The sequence below is a fragment of the Mytilus californianus genome, unplaced genomic scaffold (genome assembly GCF_021869535.1).
Source record: "Mytilus californianus isolate M0D057914Y unplaced genomic scaffold, xbMytCali1.0.p SCAF_11, whole genome shotgun sequence".
NCBI lineage: Eukaryota > Metazoa > Mollusca > Bivalvia > Mytilida > Mytilidae > Mytilus > Mytilus californianus.
Genome location: NW_026262593.1, coordinates 42,980,038 through 43,005,674, shown reverse-complemented (window position 1 = coordinate 43,005,674; position 25,637 = coordinate 42,980,038). Strand labels below are relative to the sequence as shown.

General features: G+C 31.5%; 2 protein-coding genes and 1 long non-coding RNA gene across 6 annotated transcripts in view; 1 reads left to right on the top strand and 2 right to left on the bottom strand.

Annotated features, from left to right (window-relative positions):
• Positions 1-25,637, bottom strand: part of LOC127720129 (polyamine-transporting ATPase 13A3-like) — a 202,396-nt gene that overhangs the window by 47,874 nt on the left and 128,885 nt on the right. The gene's annotated exons all lie outside the window — the stretch shown is intronic.
• The window catches only part of LOC127720128 (polyamine-transporting ATPase 13A3-like), a 206,462-nt gene that overhangs the window by 160,165 nt on the left and 20,660 nt on the right, over positions 1-25,637 (bottom strand). The window contains exons 1-2 of one of the 4 annotated variants that reach the window (XM_052226568.1): positions 12,642-12,917; positions 11,436-11,510 (exon numbers count right to left, since the gene is read on the bottom strand). The exons of 2 other annotated variants lie outside the window; for them this stretch is intronic. In XM_052226568.1, the coding sequence (XP_052082528.1) occupies positions 11,436-11,510; positions 12,642-12,727 (161 nt within the window). In that variant the 5' untranslated portion in view covers positions 12,728-12,917. Of the gene's footprint in view, positions 1-11,435; positions 11,511-12,641; positions 12,918-25,637 lie in introns of those variants that run through there. One more of the 4 variants, XM_052226566.1, reaches the window with a different exon arrangement.
• On the top strand, positions 257-25,637 carry LOC127720131 (uncharacterized). The gene is made up of 2 exons (XR_007990634.1): positions 257-1,501; positions 24,994-25,637. It is a non-coding gene; the product is annotated as an uncharacterized LOC127720131 (long non-coding RNA).

Here is a 25,637-nt window from a genome sequence, read left to right as displayed (position 1 = left end):
TTGTATGTATTTCCCATAGGGTCCTATGTTAAACTAAGTCCCCCGTTGGCGGCCATCTTGGATGATGGATCGGCTACAAAGTAGTAACACTTGGTCAGCACCTCATAAGGAACATTCATGCCATGTTTGGTTTCATTCCATTCAGTGGTTCTCTTGAAGAAGTTCAAAATGTAAAAAGTTATCGCCGACGACGGACGACGCCGGACGACGGACGACGCCGGACGACGGACGACGGACGCCAAGTGATGAGAAAAATGACACTCCGTTAATTTTATGGACAACATCACGAATTGGTTGATCTTAACTAACTAACGACGTTTTTACCACGTCTTAGATTGTGGTTTATCATCTACATCGTCTGTCTGCTAAGTACCGAACGTGACCCGAATATGACTGTTTTGCCGATTGTAAATACGCATGCTATACGACGTGTCTCGGTATTTATAGATCCAACAATCATGTATTTAGTTATGATGTTTCTTTCCTAAGTACCGTTGGATATTGTTTTATTATTCTTCATGTCAAAATGCTAGATTTTGATTGGTTGATAGGAGGGAGACAATTTACTCTATCCCATGGCAAACACTCTATTACCCTTCACAAAGACGCTTGATCAAGTGTACGCTTTAATAAATACTGATGATTGTTATGTACAAGACGTCACAGTTTATTTCTTTGAATTTGAAATTTAATAGACAGTAATAACAGAACATTCAGTTTAATGAATTAAATAACACATATCGGAGAGTGTGATAGAGCAGATTGTTACCCCTCGAAAAGACATTGTCAACCTTGGCTTGAAATTTTAAGACTGCGTTTTTTTGTGTTTTTTTGTGTTTGTTTTTTTGTGTACTTTATTTTTTTTTTTTTTTTTTTTTGTGGGGGGTATAATGCATAAACTATTCTGAATTTGAGAAGGTTATATAAGCTAACTGTTTCATTTAACAAAGTTGCAACTTAATAGAAAACGGGATTTCCATTTTAAACTAAATGTGAAAATATGTCAGCTGTGCTAAGGTTCTAAGTTTTGATCGAAACATTTATCAAGTGCGTCATTAAATAAAAAAAAAAAACCTGCGATGTACATTTACCAAGGACGATTATATAATACTGATGGCGTGATTATATACGAAAACATAATATCACTTTACAGCATTAACAATACAATATATTTATAGTTCTCTTTAAATGGACAAAAATATATAAATCACCATAAAACTTAAAAATGTCAAATCATAACTTTCATAAGATTAACAAAGTACAATACTGAGAATCGTCTTAATGTTGTATTTTTCCTGATTCCAAGTATTCATAAAGAAAGTCTGTTCATATTATGTTACATTTGTAAGTGCATTGGCAATTATTATCCATAAAACATTTAACATCTCATATACCGATCAAGAAGACACGAAAGCAGGGAACAAGAAAAGACTGATAGAATGGCTTGACTTCCAAAAAGAACGAGGCCGGGTGCGTCGACACGGTAAGCGGCTCCTGCTATGTAAGTATCACCGGCCATGCAAATCAATACTTGCTCAAAATTTCACAATCGGGCATTGGACACCATCAGTAAAATTACAGATCACACCACATTTCTGGTACAATATGGATATGAAGATATGAGACCGCAAAAACATGTCGCTTGTGAGTTAAGACACCGACACATGCATCGGTCGATCAATTGATGATGGTGATTGTGAAATTTATGTAGTGTGTCAATTATAATCAATATTCCTCACAACTCTGTTCGCGTAGTTTTTATGAAAGAAGTACAACCCCTTTAATGAGGAATAGTGATAAAATGGACGAGATTAACCTATTAACTGATATGTGCAAACGCCAAACGATGAATCAGAGGGTATATTAGTGCTGAGAAATTGGAAATTTTATCATGAAGTTGAAAGTTTGGTGTGCAATTGTCTTCTACTTCGTTAATGACTTGGTTTCAACGTCGTTAATAATTTTGTCAAACTGATTTGATTTGAGCGCTACTTAGGAGTTCTATGTAGACGAAACGCACATCTGGAGTATTAAATATAAGCATGGTTTCGTTGATGAGTTCTGGTAACTTGTAGAAGATATCGAACCAAAAAATGAGCATCATACATCATAAAGGCAGTATAATGACATAATAGAAACGACGAAACAGAAGGTTTTTCTTAATACTCTTTTTAGTGTAACTTAAAAAAATACAAGCATACATTTTGTAACATGTAGAAAATTACAAATATTACCGATAATGTGCAAACAAAGATTTCAATAACTATTTAACTCTATATTTGTAATTTCTTTCTTGTGACACTTGGCTGTAATTGATTTAAAGTGAAATTACATTGACGAACATGATATGTGGATGGGTCATATCACATCGTAAAAATCAATATGAAATATTTCTTTTTAAAACACAAAACAAAAAATGAACTTCAAAATTTAAATCTACGTTATATGATGCGATCAGTCTTTTTCCTCGTGATCATAAGTGAAGTATTATCAAAACATCTCTTAATTCGGTCATTTAGAATTTGCGTAGTATTGCTATTTGAATTATGTGCAACCGAGTGAAGTGTCAGGCTGTAAATATATTAGTTTATAACTTAAACATTTTTCAGTGTATATGGAGCATCACATGGCCATATCTTCTTAATCAAATAAAAATTATAACCAGTGAAATAATCTTTAGAGCTGAAATAATCCTTTATGTTTATACTGTGCAAACGGAGTGTGCATTTGTGCCAGAAGAGAACTGGCAGGTCATGCATGCTTTATATACAGCAATCATAATATGCAAATGAAACGCGTTTGCTTTTAGTTACCAATACAATTCCTTTTTGAATGTAAAATGGTAAAAATGAAGACCACATGTACCACTATTCTTCACTCAATAGTCGTCAAACTGAGATTAATCTGTTTGCAACTTTCTACAAAAATTTGCATTTGTCATAGTTGATTACATAACTAGATAAGTCAATAGAGCCCTGTGGTGGGGATGTTTACTCTGAAATACACTAGTTAATCCAACTGTAAAAAATGTATTGTATTGGAATGGTAGACCTGCCTGGAGTGCAACTTTTACATACCCCACACAATAATAATAGTAGACAATGAGAAAAACATCCGAAGCTTAAATGTTAAATTAGAATCAAAAGCAGACACAACTACCGCAAAATACATGGTTATTGGAATAGAGCCTGTTAGATTCACGTCAATAAGACACCAATCTAACGATATAGATAACCAATATTAATCTTCAAGACATAAGTTAATTTTAAAAACTAGACAGGTGTCCTTATAATTACAGTATATGACCACTCCTTTATCTCATTGAAAAACCGAATGTTCATAACTAAACAAATATCAGTTTTTAACATGTACGTATGAACTTAGAATTCGATAGGAAAAATGTAGTCGCTAGGGATTTTCCTTCTTTAATGAGTTCAACATCCTTTGAAACAGGAATGGTGTTAATTTAAGATCATTTTGAGTATTTTAACACACGTAAGAGCCTCAAATTAGGACCCCAGAAATCACAATGGAAATGTTGTCTGTCTTTAGGTATAGTAGTACAAGTAATATATATTTGAATTTTGATGTATACATGTAATTTGCTATTTTCCATATAATTCCATGGAATTGACAGATGAACATTGATTACCTTAGCTGTATTTGGCAAAACTTTTAGGAATTTTGGTCCTCAATGCTCTTCAACTTCGTACTTTATTTGGCCTAAAACTTTTTTGGATTCGAGCGTCACTGATGAGCCTTTTGTAGACGAAACACGCGTCTGGCGTAAATATAAAAATTTAATCCTGGTATCTATGATGAGTTTATTGATACATGCAAGACGATGTACAATGATTATGCACATTGATGGTTGATTGATTTATGGTGTTTAACACCACCTTTAGGACTGTTGCTTATTTCCATGTTGCCATTTCTTTTGTATCATACCTGCTAAGCGTATGGAGCTACAAAGGTGGAGGTTATGCGATACCACCTTTTTTTCCTTCAAAGTTCTGCATTAAAGCCAACGTCTTTGGGGATCGGGGACTTACTTTGTGATGAATGTCAGGGGTGAACAACTGCAATATGTCACTATTATTATAAGCAACACGACATATGCTAAGGTTGAGAAATTAAGATTAAATATATGATGATATCATAGGCAATATACTATCTTATGCTTGATATTCTTAATTATGTAATCTTTTATTATTCTCCATGAAATAGTGTAATGAAGTTATAATGGTCTTTTTTTGTCAAACAATATATGACAGGGTATGACACCTCAGCTGCTCACCCCTACCACAAAATAATTTAAGTGCCAACACCCAATGATTGTTTAATATTTGAGCACACATATATTAAAGTTATTTATCAACTGGGTATATGGAATCAAGTAAGACTATCATTCTTGCTGACCTATGATGTCTTTTTACAATTTAAATAAGGGTTGTACAGTGCAAATCATTCAATAAATACTATAAAATCAACTCTAATGATGATAGGAAATAACGATAGGGTATTTTGATTTCCATCGCAGGTGACCGGCCCAAAAGGGAGAGATTCAGTTTAAGTAAAAAAATGATCACATTTCAACCAGTGTAAACTGGAGAAACTCATAACCCCAAACAGACGCAATTTTATGTATTCATTGCATTCTTGGTGTCATTACTCTTATTTCAACTGATATACTGAAGTACTAAAGCACTGCTATTTATGTCTTGCATTCAATTAAAATTTCAAAATATTGGATGAACTTTTATTTTGATTGAAATTCTGTAAATTTCAGTTTGACCTTCCAAGTCAAATACAAAGCCTTCTAATGTATTTCATTGCAAATTATCATATCGTAAACATTGTAAATGGGACGAAACTGGCATATCCAAACAGAAGTTAAATCCATTGATTGTATTTCGGTATCATCAAAATGTTTCAATGATTTCTAAAGTACTGATTTTATCTTGCATTAAATTCATAAGATTCAAACATTTCTGTGACCACGTTAACGTAATTATATTAAACGCAACAATTGGAGTTAACAAATGAAATATGTTCACGTGGCGTTAACGCGCGTTGACTTCATGTTATACTTGGTCTGCTACCAACTGTAGTTTGATTTTTCTTCAGATCAGTTATATAATTTAAGATAGCTCAGAAGTATACGGTCAAAAATCAAGCTGTGATGAACTTTGGAACAGTTATATTGCCTATACTACAAGAACTGTTCATTATACTTGGTTCAGACAGTTTTGTAAATTTTATGTTAATAAAAACATTCAATTTACTTATTTATCTCCTACTTGTATTTCTGAACATTTTTATTACATCAGAGCCCACGGCTTTAAAAAATTAATTTACAGTACAATACAGTACATGTACCATAAAATTATATTTATGTTGATTAGATAATTTTAGGTATTAGCAGGTACTGAAAATGGTAACATCCCAGTTGGTCTACTCCCATTTGATCTACTCCCAGGTCGCAAGCAAGTGGTATAACAATTTCATCTTCTTTAGAAAATTATAGTTTTCCGTTCGGTCTACTCTTGATGAATTTTATATGTTTGAAACATTAACTTTTTTTATAAGTATAGGTTTTTTTTTTAATTCAAAAAGGATATTTAAAGGTTTTTTTTTTTTTTTTAAGTTTATTTAAATGTACTTATAGTGGGAAGGTTGATATCTCACACAAGTTAACATGTTTTAGTCGGCAGCTTTTTTACGCCAGTCCTAAGTCAGGAACATCTTGCCTTTGTTAGTCTTGAAAGTGTTTTTTTTCATTTTGGTTCATATCTTTGTTTCGGATGGTAGAGTGGTGCCATTTTCCTGAACTAGTATACATTAGTGTTTCGGGCCTGCTCAAGCCAGTCTCTGGCTATTGGACTTCTGGCTGTGTAGAAGGCCCATTGGTGGCCTTGGGTTGTTTTGTGCTTTTTGGTCCCGATGTGACTTCTTGTTCCTTATTTTTCAATCGTTTACCGCATACCAGAAGCATGAAAAAGAAATCAAAGCCCTAATTCGAATTGCAAATTAGAAAGAACACATCATAAGGAACATTTATTAATTACTTTCAAGTTGAAGTGACTACAACTTTACCCTAAACTACTTTAAAAACTATAACCTTATTATGAATGGATTGAAAAACAGATAAGAAGACGGACAGATACATTTACCAAAAAATATAATACCCCTTCAATTGGAGCATACAACTAGCCTCACAAGATGTCATAATTATTTGGACAAGCAAGATTAAAGCACTTGGACTAAAAATTGAAAACCACATTTCGTGACTAGACCCAACCCCTACAATCCACTGCCGTTAGTAGGGGCTGGGTGTAGTCAGACTGCCTTTGTTGTCCTGTAGATTATTTGTTTTAAACAGCTTCATCCTGTCACAGGGGCTTGTAACTGTGCTCGGATACTTATTTTCGGTAATTGCAAGCAGCGATAATTCAATTTCAAAACCCCCTTCCCTATAACACAAACGCAATTTATAGGCACATGGGGTGAAAAGCTGAATGCCAGGTGACAACAGGCTACCTTGGTCTTTTGACGTTGACCTGTCAAGGAATTTGAGGAATATCGCTTGATTCAGGTCTATATATTTAGGAGTAATGAGAATCAGTATTACAAAAATTACAGTAACTAATGTCCTTAAATAACATAAGATTATAATTTACAGCTGTCACTCACCTCCAAAAACATATAGATTGTTGTATCCATGCTGCTTACATCAATTCGCAAAAGAGAAAGTAGAAAAAAGTTGACCGCCAATCAAAATCGATTTTACAATCGGCAAGCATTTCCAGTTTTAATTACAGTTTTCGAATGTACGACTCGTGTTTTAATTCACTTGATCGAGGTTAACTATCATTATCGAAACAATTCACATTATCGACCGTTAATGCATTATCAAAAAAGTAACTATCAATATCTGCGCGCGAGTCGCATTGATTACATCATCTATGATGGTCGACCGTAAATTATACTTTACGCCGACTAACTATAATGATCGACCTATAAACTATCATTATCCCCGATAAACTGTGATTATCTATTAATGTGATTCCCGCGTTCCATAATGTTGTGCTAAATATTTAGTCTTGCTTGGTCATCTATCCGTTAACGGGTATTACAGGTTTACGAAGAAAACATTATATTTTGACGGCGGGCCGGTACGATCACTATCGTTGTGCAATATGTACTTAACTTTATAAAAATTAAAAATATAGACAATAAAGAAATATAAAAATCTCAGATATAAGTATAACAAGCTACGGGTATATAACTCGAAGTCGTTAGTTTTCCTTTGTTACGGTGGGACAAATCAATGTCATAAAATGGGCGCTTTACCGGAGAACCAGTGAGTAGCGCAAAGCTAACAAAACCTGCGTTTCAGGAGTAAGTGCATGGGACCTATTTGTATCATGTTTTATATCTGGTTCTATTGCCAATGTTATTTCATTGATACTGTGTCTATCCAGTCTGTATCTGGATATAATATCCATTTCATTTTTAAAATGATCAAACGAAGAAAGTGTGGTTCTTATATTGAAGATTCTTCTTCGTCTTCTTACATTTGCGGCATCTTGATCGAGAATAAAGCCATCTTAGATATGGTTTAATTCATATTCGCGGACAAACTACGATCGAGATACGACTGGGTATAGCTGTAGTAAGTCACGCCAGGATTTACGTATTATTTACGCTCATCTTAACTTACGACGGCTTTGTGAAACGGCTGTAAAACCTACGATTTATTTACGATGAACGTACGATGACACATAGACTTACGAAGGATTTGTGAAACGGTACCCTGGACCTTTTTACAACAAATTTTTACTTTAAGTTCTGACTTCGGTCTTATCCCATGTGTACAGTTTCAGTTTAAGGTATGGTTTGGCACTAGACCTTTTTTTAGCCCCTTCCAAATATGCATGTGCCTTCCTCCGTCATGACATATTGTGTCATTGAGTCTTTGTTCCTGTATTTCATTTTGTTTTTGTTGTAAATATAAATCAAGCTGTATGTTTGCATATTTGCTTTTTTTTTTACACTCGTCGTTTTGGAAATTAAAAAGAAGATGTGGTATGATTGCCAATGCGACAACTCTCCACAAGAGACCATATGACACAGAAATTGACAACAATAGGTGACGTTACTAAGTTGAAAAACTTGTGTCTAATCCATTTGTCATTTTTGAACAATAAAATATGTTTAAACTAACAACTATAGGTCACCGTACGGCCTTCGAAGATAGAATACAGTGTTGCTTTTTACTGAAGTTACTCTTAGACTAGTAGCTCTGTACTGTTTTCTTGATGTTGGAGGTCCATAATATTTTTTTGATGGTGTTGTCCATGTACCATTTTGTAGATCGTATTTCTTGCGCATATGTTTTATAGCGACACGCAACTAGAACTTTGGCTATTTTTCAGTTTAAGTTGTCGTCAGCTAGCAATTTATCTATGCTTTTTTCGGGCTGATTACAGATGTTGTTCAATAGTCCAAGTACTCGGATATGTAGTTGGGCTTCTACTGGTAGTATTCCGTTTAGGATGTTGATAGTAACATCTGCTACATAAGTTGGTAATGAGAGTATAAGCTTATTAGTAGCTTTTTCTGGAAGTTTTCGATTAATTCTGGTGAACTTGTTTTTGGTAGTTTTAGCTCTTATCCATAGAGAAGTACTGGAGATACGCAACACGAATGACCGAATGACACTTGGAATGACCGTATGACACATGAAATTTTAATCTTAGTTTAAACAGTATTTATTAATGAAAAATTTTACAAGAATAAAGTATTAAAATATTACACGAAGTTTTAATCTTAGCACATATATGTGAATTTTAAACATTGATTTATAAATAATAGTACATTAAAAGTGTATGTTATAACTAAAACATGATTTATTTATTAAAGCAGGCAAGTTCATAAAATGTTAATATAATTTCGTGGATACATCTGTTCCTGATTGCATATATACGATCGCTCAATGTGTTCAAGTTGGACTACCAAAGTGGGGCCCTCATTTGTAAAATATATTATAACTCACTGACACTCCATGAATTGAAATGTATTTCATTTAACAGTCAACAAAAATCATTTTAAGTAATAATTTTGCGGTACGTTTTAAAACCGCTCAGGGCCTCCTGAGTGCACTCAGGACATGTTATAGATATTTTAGTGGGCGTTGAGGGTATGCGTCCGATAAATTATTTATTTTTTTATCTTAATATTTTTGTTTGAATAAAATTAATTGAATATTTCAGAAGTTATTGAAGTTTTTATTAACACGCGCCGTTATTTGGAATATGTCATGCATGACCGATGATCATATTCGATACCAATTATCATGTTGATTAGGTCTATACAAATACTTAATTAGGTCGTCTGATCTTTAGTAATTAGTGAAGGTAATCAACACATACTAGTTAACCAAGCAAGAAAGGTTTTCTTAGAACAAAAATAAAGATAAAAGTTGCAAAAAATGTTAAATAAACGTTTCGTTTTGTTTGTAATAATATTAAAGCCATTTGAGAATTTTAAGAAATCCATTCAGTTTATTTAATTTGAAAACGTTAACAAATATAGATCTAATTCATTGCAAAGTGTGGCGTCCTTCAGGGATCAAAACCCCGTTTTAACAGCGTTTGTTTAAAGGTTAATTATGCATTGGCCACGTGTCGTTAAAAAACAAACTGATTAACAATATAATAGAGTTGTAAGGTAATAAATATTTCATTTATTGGACATTTGTCATTATCATGATTAGATTATCTAATTGACAACAAACACTTTATACAACTTACCAAGTAAGTACTAAAATGTAACACTTTGCAATAAATGGATGATAAATTCCTGCACTATATTTTACTCTTTAAATAGGGAAAATTAAGGAAAGAAAAACGGCGCGTGATATTTTTTTTTAAAGATTATAACTTTCTAAAATAAAACTCATTAGAACTTCGAAATGGTGTATTTCAACTTTGCTTAACTTATTTCAACATTTTAGTTATTTGTCCTAGTTAATTGTGCGGATGCCAGATTTATGTAACATATTTCACTATCTTCATAAAGACAAATACGGATTTAACATTCAAATTCTCTTAAAATAACCTCTCAAGACAAACTTCTAAATTCTAGATCCCTCTGATCTTCATTATTATCGATACACTTGTCATACATGTACATCCTGAATAAATCAATTGTTATTTTTATCAAATTTGGAAATTTAAAACTTCTAAAACGTTTCCCGTAAGAGCGTAATCTTTCATTCTTCTCTGTCTGTATAGATGCACCATTGTATCTATATCTTATCCCTTATGACCATGAAATTTTCCTCCAATATGTCGTACCTTTCTGTTGGCTACTTTTTCTTCAGTTAATCGATTTTCTCAAAATTCTCAGATAATCCCGGATTATCTCAGAATTTTCAGATAATCCCGGATTTTCTCCAGTTAATTATTTATCTAATTTTGTGAGGAATATAATGAATTATCTCAAATATGCATTAAGCTGAGAAAATCCCGGATTTTCTTAAAATTCTGAGATAAACCGGGATTATCTGAAAAAATCGAGATAATCCCGGTTTATCTGAGCTTAATGTAAAACAGTGAGATAATCCTAGTTTATCTGAGATAATCTAGGATTATCTATAAAAGTGGTTCAGGCGTGCCATACAGATACATCTTGACCTGCTGAACACTTTTATCTCTGTCTGATTTGCTCTAAATGCTTTGGTTTTAGAGATATAAGCCAAAATCTACATTCTATGTTCTATTTTTAGCCATGGCGACCATCTTGTTTAGCGGGCCTGGTCATCGGACACATTTTTTAAACTAGACACCCTAATAATGATTGTGGCCAAGTTTGGTTAAATTTGGTCCATTAGTTTCAGAGGAGAACATTTTTGTAAAAGTTAGCGACGACGACGGACGACGGACGACGGACGCCGGACGCCAAGTGGTGAGAAAAGCTCACTTGGCCTTTAAGGCCAGGTGAGCTAAAAAATAATATTATTTAGGTAATATGACATCATCTTGAAAAGTCACCTTAAATGTAAGTAATATATGCTCTGTTTTTATGTACACATTATCTCATGTAAACCAAAAAGTAATGTTCTACATACATGTTCTCAAACCATAGTACAATCTGATTAAAATACAGATTTTGTGTCTACCCTTCACTTACAAGGATCCAAAAACGCTCCATTCTACTTTCTGTTTTAACAACCTTTCAGGGTCCTCAGGTTTCATCATAATGATACACACCTTCAAAAATTTGAAGGCAGACATTTCATTGGTTGATATAAATTTTATTAAAACAGAAAGTAGGACGGAGTGTAGTCAGATCCTTGTAAGCGAAGAGTGGACACAGGATCTGTATTTCAATTGGATAGACCATTTCATATTATCTTACAAGGATCTTACCTTTGAGACTGTTCTAAATGACTAAGTCCTGAAGCTTCATGGAAGTATGAGCATCTTGTTGAATGGTCTAATCCTCTGTTAAATAAAAAGTCCATAGTTAGCTTACACGTGTTGACAAATCAATTGTTCAATTAAAAGTTCATAATTACCTTAGAAATGCAGATAATTTACCAAACATGAAAAACTTAACATAGAGAGCCACAATTTGTTTTCTGTTTTGCTTAATTTCATAATTCCTATTATATCTCTTATTTCTATATTTTCATCCAGATTTGCTTCTTTACTCAAATTTTCAAACCATACCATGTAACAATGAAAATGACTTTGTCTCATATGCTGATTTATAAAATAAACAGCACAATCCTTGCTCCAAAAAGGAATTCACAGAGAAAGTGTATTTTGGTATTACTTACAAGTTTAAGCAAGAAATAATGTAGACAATGCCTACAACCATTGTTAATGAGGTCCCAAGTTTTACTTAGATAAGCTTATTTTTCTGTATAAATAGATACATTTCAGTGTCAAAAACAAAGTTAAATTTTTAAAAGTCACCCAATATAATTTTTGCCAGTTTTCAAATATTTTGAATGGGAGTTTATAATATAACTCCATCAGTTTTTTTGAAAACACCCTATTTTTCAATCTGATTAAGATATACAAAATTAAAAGCTATGTAAAAAGATTTAAAAAATGAGAACATTAAAAGACCTAAAGACCCCTTTGTCCAGTTTAAAGTTTACAAGAGGGTACAACTGGTACATATGTTTTCTAATATAATTTAGTTTTAAACTCAAATGAGATATCAATATAAAACAAAGCTTCTATATATGTGGCTCCAACATGGACAAATCTGACCTGCGACCTTGCAACCTGAGGTCTTATTTATAAGAACCTTTGACCTTTAAACATGTTCAAATCTGTTTTATTTAACTCTTTTATTTGCTTTAAAGTAACCTGGTGATCTGAGGCAATTGAATTTTAAATGTGAACATGGGACCGAAAAGGGGGAGGTACCCTGCTGGAGCCCCTTATATCTAAAATGAATATTGATAAAATCAACAATATAGCTTATTATTATTTTCCTTTTATGTTTTAAGGGAAATTACTTAAACAAAATTGATTTATATCCAAGTTGACTTATAAATGTCATGTATTTGAAATCCTCCCTAATTTATACTGATTGCAAAAAACTGAGTAAAAACTAACTTTGCCTTCTCAAATTCCTGAGAACTTGTGTTCCACACATACTTCACTTTCTTTGTTATAAAAAATCGAATAAGACTCTGTTCCATCTGAAAATACAAAAGAATGTTATTTGTAATGACTTCATGAAAAATGAGTTACTTTTTATAATAATTTTAAAACATTTTTTATTGTTTAAAAGATCAATTATAATATAACCAGTTATGATTTAAGTTCAGTATCAAAGACAAAAGTCATTAATTGACAGTAATAAATAAGGTCGCAATCAAATGTAAAGAATATTCAATGGTTTTTGTGAAAATTGTCATACAAGTCAAGAAAATGGTTAACTTTACTAGGATAATAAAAGGAGTTTAAAACTATCTGCACTTCCAGGTATTAAAATAACATTTAAAAATTGTAAAACTTCTGCCATTTCTTCATGCATACAAACTATATTGTTATTCTTCTCTTTGTCACTGTTACAAATTTAGTCAAAGTAGGCTAAGGCCAGTATAAAGCAGGATTATCATTGACTTTTTGCCTTTTTTCATTAGTTTATTTCATCCTTGAATAAGGAAAAATTACTTTAATTACCCAAGATGTAAATTTTCATGCAGATATTTTTCGGTTGTTGCTTATTTCGTGTTCTTGTCAACTGCCCGAAAAAATCCTCAGTGCAAATTGTTTTTAAAAGCCAAAATTATTGGTATGAAGTGTGAATTTGTCATTGATGAGCAAATTTAATCTCTGTACGAAAAGCTTATGCATTGAAATCGTGAAATATAACCGAAGAAAATATCAGTATTTAAAGTAATTAGTTAATTAATCAACAGGAGGTTATTATATTGATTTAACTATAACCCCTGTTTTACCTATAACCACAGGCAAGGTATCACTTAAGACTTCAAATTTAGATATAGAAAAATTTGTCAAGACAAGAATCTGGAACATTGTGATTAGAAGCATTACGAGTACTTCAGAAGAAGTATGCATAGGCAAAGGCAACATTTTAAGCATTTCAAAAACATTATTGTAAAAGAAATGGGAGTTTTCCACAGAATCATTTGCAGTTTACCTGTCGATTTAAACTTTTGTCAGTTCACTTGTCCCATTGAATAAATACAATAGATATTGATCTCTGTGTAGTTTATTCTCTGGGACCATTAGCCACGAGTTATAAAAAAAAAATAAAATTTGATTTTGTTTTGTTCAATCATTCATGAAAGTGAAAGTGAAATAATAATTCGCTTATAGCAGCCAGTTTGGTTCAATTTTGTCAAAATAAGCTAAGAAACATAGCTGATGAATTATTCACTTGAAAGTGAATAATTCAATTTTATTGAATCCGTATTCATGTGACCTTCAATTAAACCCCTTAGCTAGAGATGGGTTACGCATAAATTAGGATTAGCTTCCCTGAAGAAAAAAAATTATCTTCTGAGTAGATGAAAATACATGTATCAACTCACAAAACTGCATGTGATGTTGTATTTATTCAATATCAATAATATATTTTTTATCTGTTCAATATACACACTGATCAAAACATTAATAAATGATTTCTGGCAAAATTTTCAACATTGTTCCTATTGAAATTTGTTTTATTGTGTGTTTGACAAATAAAAACTGCAAAATGACGATGTTTAAATTAAGGCCTTCTTAAACGTATTCTATGACAAACACAAAAAACCTGCAAGTTTTAAAAGAAACAATGCTATAAAATTTATCCGAAATCAATTTTTTATGATAAAATCAGAGTTTATATTGAACAGATTGAAAATATACTATTGATATTGAACAATTACAACATCACATGCAGTTTTGTGAGTTGATACATGTATTCGCATCTACTCAAAAGTTTTTTTAATTTCAGGTGAATTAATCAATAAGTGCTGGATTAGGAAAACTTTCTTTCGCAATAATTCAAAAATATATTTAATCAATGTTAAAAGGAAGTACAGTAAAACAGTCTAAATGGAACCAATTAGGGACTGAAAATTTAGCTCAGAGTAGACAAGTACAAGAGTTTAGCTTACACAGGTTTTACTGTAATTCTAAAAAGCTTTTATAATAAAATGTTGACACGGAGATATGTCTCGCCTATCAGCATAAACTTCAGAAAAAGACAATCTGATACACAGCAACATTGCTTATTAATTCAGTTACTGGACTAGTGGGCAGGGCCTAAAAATGGTCGACAAACTGAGATGTACAGACAGTAATGTAACTTTATAGAAAATATCATTGTTTATTTTAAATAGTTCCTATCAATATAACTTTAGCAGAAAAACTAAATATTGCTAATTAATTCATAGTCACTATACCATGACAAAGGAGACAGGGCCTCGAAATGGTTATCAAACTGATATGAACTGACAGTAATGCAACTTCATACAAAATATCATTGATCTATCATAAGTAGATCCTATTAAACTAACTTAAGCAGGAAACTTAACATTGAAAATTGCTAATTAATTAAAAGTCACTGGACCATGTCCTAGGGGGCAGGGCCTCAAAATAGTCTTTAAACTGATATGTACTGACAGTAATGCAACTTCATAGTAAATATCAATGATCTATCACAAGTAGTTCCTATCAAACTAACTTAAGCAGAAAACTTAACAATTGCTGACGCCGGAGTCGGAAAAACAATCCCTATGTCTCGCTGACCTCAACGTTCATCGCAGGCGAGACAAAAATCATTCAACAGAATTTCTGGAAAACATTGCAAGAATTCAGTATAATTTTATGAGAAGGCTTTTGAAAATTGCTTTGTGAATTAAAGAACTAAAACCACACTTTACTAAATTATCTGAACAATATCATAACCTGTGATAATTAGTGTAAAAACCCCAAAACAAGTGTCACATCACAGCCTACACAACTAAGCATGAACACTACAAGCTGCACAAATATTCAGTTAAAGGTTTAGTAAAGCAGCCTCAAAGGTCATAGTGAGGTTAAGTTATCTGTACCACATTTCAAAATACTGTTGATTCATTTATTTTCGTGGATACCAATTTTCTTGGATGGAGGGGAAATTTTACTTTTGTGTATATTGGATTTTTTAGATTTGCCAAAGTCGGCATACGAGCCTATACAAAAATTTGAACTTCCTTGAGCATTTAAATTTGTGCTTTACCGTTACCCAAGAAATCCACAAAAATTGGTATCTCAAGAATAATAATGAGTCCACAGTATATGCCATGTAATCATTAAAAATACTACCATTAAAAATAGATGCATGTATTTACATTGCACAAAATCCTAAATTTATTAATGGCCTTATAAATTTTGTTCTTATGAAGTCTTTTGAAGTGATTACATTGTAAATTATGGTACAAATTCTTTAACATTACATTACCAGATCAACACTGTTAAAACAAAATATTTTAATAAGACTTTAAAGCAATCTAGAAAAAAGCTCCAGAAATCCTGAATGCCCAGGCTAACAAGTTTGATCAGACAATTGTTTGAATGATATCAGTGTTTTAACTTTACCTCAGTTAACTGAAATAAAATTATATTGTTTAAAAAAAATTCGCACATGAGCCATAGTGTTTTAACTTTACCTCGGTCAACTGAAATAAAATATCATATTGTTAAAAAAAAGTTTGCACATTAGTTTGCTTTTATCTTATAATAGCAAAGGTATAATTTGATAGAATATTAACAAACTTATGTTATTGTCCTAGATTTTCATGCATTTGTCAAATGTTGTTTTAAACAGTATATAGATTTTAAAATAGATCAGTGTTCAAAATATGCAGATTTAAAAAATAAAAAAAAGATCAGTGTTTAAAATATGAACACATAAAAATGTCAATGTATGTTGATCTGTATATTCCTATCTATAAAATTAAAAAATATCAAAATAAAATCAACACAATTTTAGTTATATATAGAAAATTTTGTCAATATAGTTATGAAGTATTATTGGTACTGTTTTTACTTACTACTACATCTCCCTGTTTAAGTGGTGTATTTGGTAAATTTCCTTTCTTATAAGATATAACTTCTACTTTGTTCTCCTGTCCAGTCTCTGGACTTTGGCTGTGAAACAAATAAAGCATTATAGTAAAATCATTCTACATCTACATGTTACCCCCATTTAAAATTATGAAGGCTTTTATAAGTGTTAAGAAAAGGAAAATTTATCACTATGACACCCTCCCCTGAAGTGCCCTATACTTCAAAAGTATGTTTCTACTACAAAATTTGTGTCATGCCCAACTTAATGGTTAAGAAAAGCATACATTGACATAAAACAAGACATGCACACATGGTAGTGCTAAGAATACCCCAGACTTGCAATTCAAGTATCAAATAACAGGGAGTATTTGTCATGTAAAATCTGAAAAATACTCAAATGTTACAAGTTATCATTGATAGGTTGCTGACTGAAAATGAAGTTATTCTATTATGTAGTACAAAAGAAAAGTGTAACTGAAATTTAAAGTTAATTCAAAATATCTAGAAATTCAAAACATCAACAAACATGATGTAGGTGTCCAACAGATCTCAAAAATGCTCGCAGATTATATCATTATGTGTATTTATGTTTGAAATATGTATTTATAAATCAGATGTATTCTCTACAGCTTTGACAGATATCCTAAATTTCAATAAAAGTTTCATTAATACTTGGTGAGCATTAAGCATTCCATAGAGCTAAACAAAAAAATAATGTGCTATATAACATACATCTTCCACCTCGAGTCTTCCACATAGATGGGTTAACAAAATGTCTGCTCTTTCTATAATTTTGTTCAAAACAAAGGGTAATTTCTAAATGGACTTTTTATAGAAATGGAAGGTAGGCTTCTTGTTTCAGCCCTGCAGTATTCATTGATGCATATATGTGTATGTTTTAATTCTGATATTTTTGGAGTAAAAATTATCATTGAAAAAGTGATGGAGGAATATGAAAGTTATTATGTAAAATATGTTTCTGTAAATATAACTTAAACAATGTTGGCACTTAGAATGTTTAAGTGCTTTATTCAAACCAGGTCAAATGTTTTAAAATTATTGGGTTGTTTTTTTCTTGGGGCATAAATCTAATGATAAAATCTACATTTAAAATACAGGCTGCTTTGAACTTGATTTTTATAAAAAATAATTAGTGTTTGTCAACTGCTATATATCCAATGAAATTTTTCCGATAAAGTGTGTGGTTCAAGTTTTTTGAAATTTTTACATTTTTGTCAAAGGGTCAAAGTAAATATTTTGTCAAAATTTTATGAAAATCAAACGAGCTGAATTAATTTTAGTCAAGGTGTTTGGTACCACCTTAATTCTGTTTCTTTGTTTTTTTATTTCAATTTCATTAAATACTTATTTGCGATGGAACAAATAAGAATTACATATATATTCAAAATCTTACATAGAGACTACATTTGATTCCATAAACTAATGCTCCATCAAGCTATCAAATAGGAACTTCTCCATCATTTAATCTCTGGTGAAGGGTTACCTCATTGGAAATCATACTATATCTTCTTTTTTTTATATTGCATTCCAGAAGGAGCTCCAAGCTGAGTGTATGAGGCAAGGTAAAGAACTACATTTTGTCCACTATTTCAAAATGTGCATCTCTTCTGAAATTATTCAAGTGCCCAGGGTGCTACATAAATTACTATGTTAAGTAAAGGAAAGTAATCTTTATTTAAAGTTTAAATATATACAATCAACATTGAACATGAGCTTTTTAGAGCTCTTTAACCTACTGATATAATCAATCACTGAATTACACAGACACTTATACAGCACATGTAAAACTCAAATGATGTGTCAAATTACTTACACATCCCTTCCATTGCTCTCTTTAAATTTAACCTTGGCCACAAACCATTGATTATACTGGTCCTATTAAAAAACAAATTTAGTTATAACACGTTAAATAAGACACAATTCACATTTTCATAACGACTGTACAAACATTTCATTTTATTTTAAGCTGGCTTTTCAAGTCTAGTCTTTAACATAACAAAAATTTAAAGTAGACAAAAATATGAATATGCATTGATATATTATAAAATTCATAGTGTATAGACAGAAACATATAATACAAGTGATTAGCAACTCCATTTTAATGGCATGTAATCTATTTAACTTATGACTCTCTCATTATTTTTGCAGACTCCTTTTTTCCGTACTGACATATTCCTTCTCTTTTCTTTTTTCTCTCTCTCATTTTTTGAGTTTTTCTCGAAATTGGTTTAAAATGTTTGAAAAAAATATCTTTTGAAATAAAGATTTTATGAGCAATGAAAGTGAAAGATTGACATCAAGATATTACAGAAAGAGAGACGTGTTGGAACGGCTGATATATTTTTTCATAGTACAAATATGGTGTAGATTAACCTTAATATCTAAATGATTTCTTGATAAGGTTACAGTATTGAAGGAATTATCTAAATATTTTTGCATGATTTCTGAGAGACAATCATTTTCGTTAGGAATTTAACATTACCAATGAAATGAAGAGGGCTGCTTAATAATTTGAGATTTCGTCTAGTTGCCTATGTAATATATGTCTCTAGTCTAGATATTAAATAAAACTTAAATAAAAATGTATTATATAGCTTTTCTTTCAATCAATTGCATTTCTGTCATGCAATAAAATTTATGCATATAGATCAACCTCAGAAAGTCAATTTCTAGCAACATCCGGAAATGACAATATGAATTGTCAAGTGCAAAGTGATGGATGCACTTTTAATTGAGGAAAAAAATTAATAATATGTTATAAGGTTATTTATTAGTGTAATGGTACATGATTATTTATTTTTTTTTATAAGTGTTTTGTGGTTTTTAACATTAAGTGCATGACTAAACAAACAGGTTATAAGCATCCTATCTTGTACTTTATAAATTCTGCGTTTTTTTTAAACAATTACTATTTTTATATACCAGTTATATATATGCCGGTCTATACAAATAGGTTTGGTCTAGGGGAAAAAACATGATTCAATAAAGTCACAATGACACCAGGATTTCCTGAAAATAATTTTCTGACTTACAAAAATTGAAATTAGCCTTAAACATGTTAAAACTGAAGAAAATCATGCATACACTATGGGATATGCATGTTAGGTCTAATTGATGTAACATTTGGGTTAAAAAAATGGTACGTTTAGGCCAATATCAAGTCAACATTTGGGCTAAATTCTAAAATCAAAGATTTGGAGCAATATAAATCTTTATCGCTATTTTACGATTTTTTCCTTTGATCTTGCTGACTGATAATTTCCTTTCTCAGCGGAGTGGAGTGATATGAAAACGGAGTCGAGTGATATGAAAATTACCGCTAGAAACTAAGGGAACACGTGCCGTTGTCAAGGAAATTAACAACGTCTTTATAGGTAAAATAGCGATAATCAGATTATCATTGGTCATCTCAACTCGATTGCTTTTCTCACTTTCGCCGTACCGGCTCAAGCGAGAAAATCAATCTCCTTGAGATAACCAACGATAATCTATAATTTTAGGACTTAATAATGTTTAAAACTATGTACAATCTGCAGGTATAAAGAAGGTATGATATAAAAAGTAGTCTTGAGATACTATCTGATCTCAAATGTAAACTTGTTTCCATTAAATGATATAAAACTTCAACGCCTTTTCTTTTCATACTAGCATGGTTTTACAATACCGGTCATGACTGGATTTTCATATAATATTTTATAAATATTTGATATCAAATATTGATAAATATAAAGAAGTTAAGGCGCGGTAAGACTCCTTTTTGGCCCCAACATATAGCATCTTTACAAATTTGTTAGAAATGTAAACTTTTAGCTATTTATTGAAAAGTAGAATACTTTTGTTGCATAAACATGGGCTGATACTATTAGTATGTTCACACTTCTGATTTTTGTCAATTGCATTGCACACTTAAGGCTGTAAAGTGTCATTCGCAGCAGCTTATTTAATTTACTTTTTAAATGATTGCATTTAAAACCTACATTATCTTTTTAATCTTAATAAAAGGATAAAAAGGATAAAAGTATATGCAGCAACCTAAAGATATTTGCTGATTATGTATTGCTAGCTTAGTATCCATAATAAAATATTTCATACATATTTAGGATAAGCTGTCAACGTATATTTGTTCCGCCTAACAGAAGTTCCACTGGAAACTTTGTTATAAACAATGTCATAATATCTGTTTCCGTTTGAACAAATATTCTATACCATTAACTCCGTTGGGAACATTTACTGTAATATTTATTTCAGTGGAAATAATATTCTAGAATATTGTTTCCATTTGGAACTTATATCATGAAGGAACTTCTATTCCGTGACAGAGCAACCCCAAGAAACAAAGAACAAAAACTAATTCTCCTTCAGAAAGTTTTTTGGTGGCAGTGATTAAAACTGAAAATTAAGCATTGTCTGTTAATATAAATCCAAATCATTTACTTTCAAAGAAAGCAATAAATATTTCCTTGGTGTATTCATATTTGTAAAAAATATAAGACTATACACTAAAAATTATTCTCCTTGACTGCTATGTAATGATTAACACTTTTTAACATAGTTGATTTTTGATAAGAAAATGATTTTTATAAACCAATTACCAAAAAAGACAAAGAAAACTGACATAGGTAAAAGCTCATTTGATGCACTTTGGCAAAAACATTTACTAATCTGCTAATATTCATATTTGATTATTTTGTGGTTTTGCTTAAGTCTGTATATATGCCTAAAGAAAATTTGTACTTTTCTGAACATTTAAATTCCTGGTTCACACATACTCACAAAAACCACAAAAATTGTTAACCCACAATTAATAATGAATCCGCTGTAGTCAAGAAACATGTATTGTACAAATGAAAATGGTAGATATATCATTTGTTATTTTTTATTAACTTTTTTTTACAAGGTATTGTTAATTTACCTATCAAGTAAGCATTGAATCACTTCTCCATATACAAATCATATTTTACCTTGAGCACAACAACTACTGCATGTTTTAAAGAACTTTTCTCATGTGTGGCTGCTATCATCAGATGTGGGTACCAGAAGAAAAATAACCGTAGTAAACCTACTGTCAAGAAGTATAGAATCCACATGCAGATTTCTTTACCTTTGTTCTTAGCATACCCGTAAATTTCCTGTCAAAATTGAAAGAAATGCAGGTGTAAGTTCACGAAAAAGCCAAAACTGGTTAGGAAAACCCACAAAAAGTTGGATTATCCTTGTTCTAGAAGAATTCAAGATTTTGTCTCAATACATAACTGTAGTCTCCTGATTTTTAAGGATTCTACTACAATATATATCATATTTGTTTTTCCTTTGTTGTCTGTACATAATTCAGACTGTTGGGTTTCTTATTTGAATTATTTTGCTATGTCAGGGCCTTTTATAACTTCTGATTGGCAATTACATGTCTACCACATCTCCTAACTTTATAATGAGAACAAAATCCACTACTAACAAATAGCTTTTCTCTTCATTCATTGACTGTATAGCACCATAATTTTGTTATGAGCCAAAAGACTTGCCCAGAAACAGTCAAAAGTCAATTAATGCTATCATTATGTAACCTTATATTACATTACCTACCCGGTTACTTAATTACTCAACTGGATTTGATTGTCTTAAAAAAATAATTTCAATTGTTGAGGCAATTTTTGAAAAATTTGGAGAACATCTGGTTATTAATTTGCACAAAAATTATAAAATTCATACTTTCCTGATTTCATAAGAATTTTCTCAGAATTCATCACTTTTAAAAGGTTACTATACAGTGGCGGATCCAGGGGGTTCTGGGGATTGGAACCCCCGCCTTTTTTTTGACAATCAATGCTTTTGAATGGGGACATACGGTTGGAACCCCCCTTTATTCTGGGTTGACCCTCCTTTTTAAAATGGCTGGATCCGCCCCTGCTATATTGAGTAGTGATAAAACTTGCACAGTGAGTTTTAAGGATTTGAACTACAGAATGACAATTGTTTAAAATGTTTTGTTTACTATATAAGGAAATTTAAGGTGACATTTATTTTATGTTGAAAAATATTTCTGGCTAAATGTATGGTTTTTTTCTAGTTAATTTGCAAAATTTAACATTAAGTTACCGAAAGGTAGCCTCAATGTTATTTGTGTGGTTAAATTGTCTCCCTTAGTGGAAATCTTTCACTGGCAATATGGCAGCTTCCAGTGATGAAAAGCAGACGCGTCTGTTCGGTCCGATTTTTCTAATCTTGGAGGTTGTTGTGGACAATCAAAGCACTATACAACTCATCTGTTAAACAAAGTTTATCTTTGTAAAAAGGACACAACCACCACCTTGAATTTATCCACAGCACTGTGGGCAGTGAGGCCTGTTTATCAAACTTTCCTCATGTTCAAGGCATGACATAGTGGCGAGGTATATAATTATGTGATACAATGAACATATATACATGTATATGGAAAAAGGCATTTATTTCTAATGCATGTAGATATGTGATATATGCAACACGCACAACCACCATCTAATTACGAGCTGTAATTTACCAGAAATGAGTCATTAAATATAAAAAAAACAACCTGCACTACATGTATATATGGTCAAGATACAAAAATTTGTAAATTATAAATTTCTATTGAAGCAAGGACATACCGGCGGTACTACATGTAAAAACCAACCTACAATATATTCCTTAGTTGGAAAGGGCACACATAAATGTAGTGAGGTTAAACTTGTTTTGTTTTTGTCACTAAAATCTCAATTCCCCTTTTATTTGTCTGAAATGAAAGCACAAAATCTAGATTTTTATAGTGATAGGGTGTGAGTTTCTCACTTGAAGTTGTATGACGTTTTACATGTAGTCTTGATATTTATTCTGCTTACTGACTTTAATAATGTCTCCATCATGTCCATGTATTCGAATGAGGCATGCCTTTTGTAAATAAATTAGTTTTAACCTTTAATTTGATAAAACAGATTTGTCTATTATAATTTATTCACTGACATTATGCCGTAGAACAACAGGTTTATAAATTGATTGGTTGTTCATACCTGAAACATTGTTCATCTGGACATTGATATGATCGTGTTTTATTGATGTTTTTAGTGTGTATGGTACCATTGAAATCAGTCATGTGTCCGTTTAGGCTTAACTCATCAGATTGACACAAAGCATAAATTCATCTAACAAAATCAGAGATTGGATGTGGCAGGGTTCTTATACATCCCCATATAGTTAATTTACAGGGGCAATTGAAAGGCATTTTGAAAATTTTAAACTGATTGTAAAATGTACAGAGATACATTTAGTGGGAAGGGGTGGAGGTTAGGAAATCATGAGATGACCAGTGGTAAAATTTTTAACCATTACCAAAAAAGTGGTAATGTCAAAAATATTACTGTAAATTCTGAAATTATTGCGATGTTTTTTTATTGTGAAAAATGCGACAGGGTTATAATCGCACTAATTTAAACATGTTAAACTCGCATTTTGCAATTTACTATATGAATTAAACAGGATTTTTCTGAATATTGCAAAAATTAAATACGCATTTCAGTCTAAAATTACATTACAAAATCGCAGTTATTAATGCACGCAATAATTTCTGAATTTACAGTACTGGGTATAGCTTTGTATTAGTTTTATCATGGACTTGGATTCAATCAAGGACCTCATATTAGAGTTTCCTAATTAACATTTATAGTTAGGTCATTATGACCTACATTTTCACTTAAGTGACACTAGATATAGTCATGAAACATGTAGTATAGCTATGATATTTGACCAGTGGATAGGTTTTAGGTAGAGCAATAGGGTAAATGATAAAAATTAGGTCAACTTGACCTACATTTTCCACATGAGTGACATGGTTAAGTTTTTTGCATTAAGGTCAACATCTCGGGTACAAAATTGTATAGCTTTGTGATACTTAACCAGTGTATTGATTTTGGATAGTCCAACATGATTCACTTTTATAAACGTAATGTTGACCTACATTTTCCACTTGAGCAACTTTGTTAATTTTGTGTGTTTAGGTCTCTCTGTAATAGACATGGTATTACATTGATACTTGACTATAGCTAGTGGATAGATATCTTGGGTAGTACAACATGGTTACTATTGATAAGGTCACTTTGGCCTACAATTTCTGCATGAATGGTTTGGTTAAGTTTTTGCATTAAGACATTGAGGTTTTATCAGATATACTAGATGTGGCAAAGCAATGATTTTACTCCACCAGTTGAGATATCTTATATATTTTTTTTTTCATTGGGTCCCAACCAAAACGATTTCATAGTTATCTCATATATCATGGACATTATATATTTGAGAATTCTTTTATCTTTAATTTAATAAGGGATATATTATTTTTTTAAAGTACATTTGTAGATTTATTTTTTTATCTTTTTAGATGGAGATGAAAGCCAAATTAAAGATGCTCAGCTTCTCATAGGAGTATATTCACAGCATCAACTAATTGTTCATAATATTAAGCATCAGATTAGGAAACAGATATCATTTCTGACCGGGAGAAACTCAACAGAGGCTTGCATTTTCTTTGAAATGGAAAGTATCCATCATTTAGGAACCAATTGAATCTGGCATGGGATGATGTATCAAAAAGTACAATGGCTTTTTCTACAAAATATCATCAGAAATTATTGATTTGATTTTGAACTATATTGTACCTGCACAATACAAGTCGATAAAGTGTTCTGATCTGTAGTAGAAAAGAGGAAAACAGACAAAACAGTCAATATTACAACAGGATGTTTTGACTGAAGCTCTTGTTGATGCATACTTACTAACTTAGACCTGAATAGTCATCCGACCTGGCTTCAGATCTTATTACTGTTTGCATGTATTCAGACCGTTTTGCATGTTTCCCTTTATTGCAGACTTCGCTAATATTATATGACAGTAAAATTATAAGCAAACAGCCTGAATAATTATATAACCATTTTAATGAAAATGTCTGCACCACAGTTGAACCATATATCTGTATATTTGTTTTTATTCATGTAGGTATAAAATAAATTTTATTTCCATTTGAAA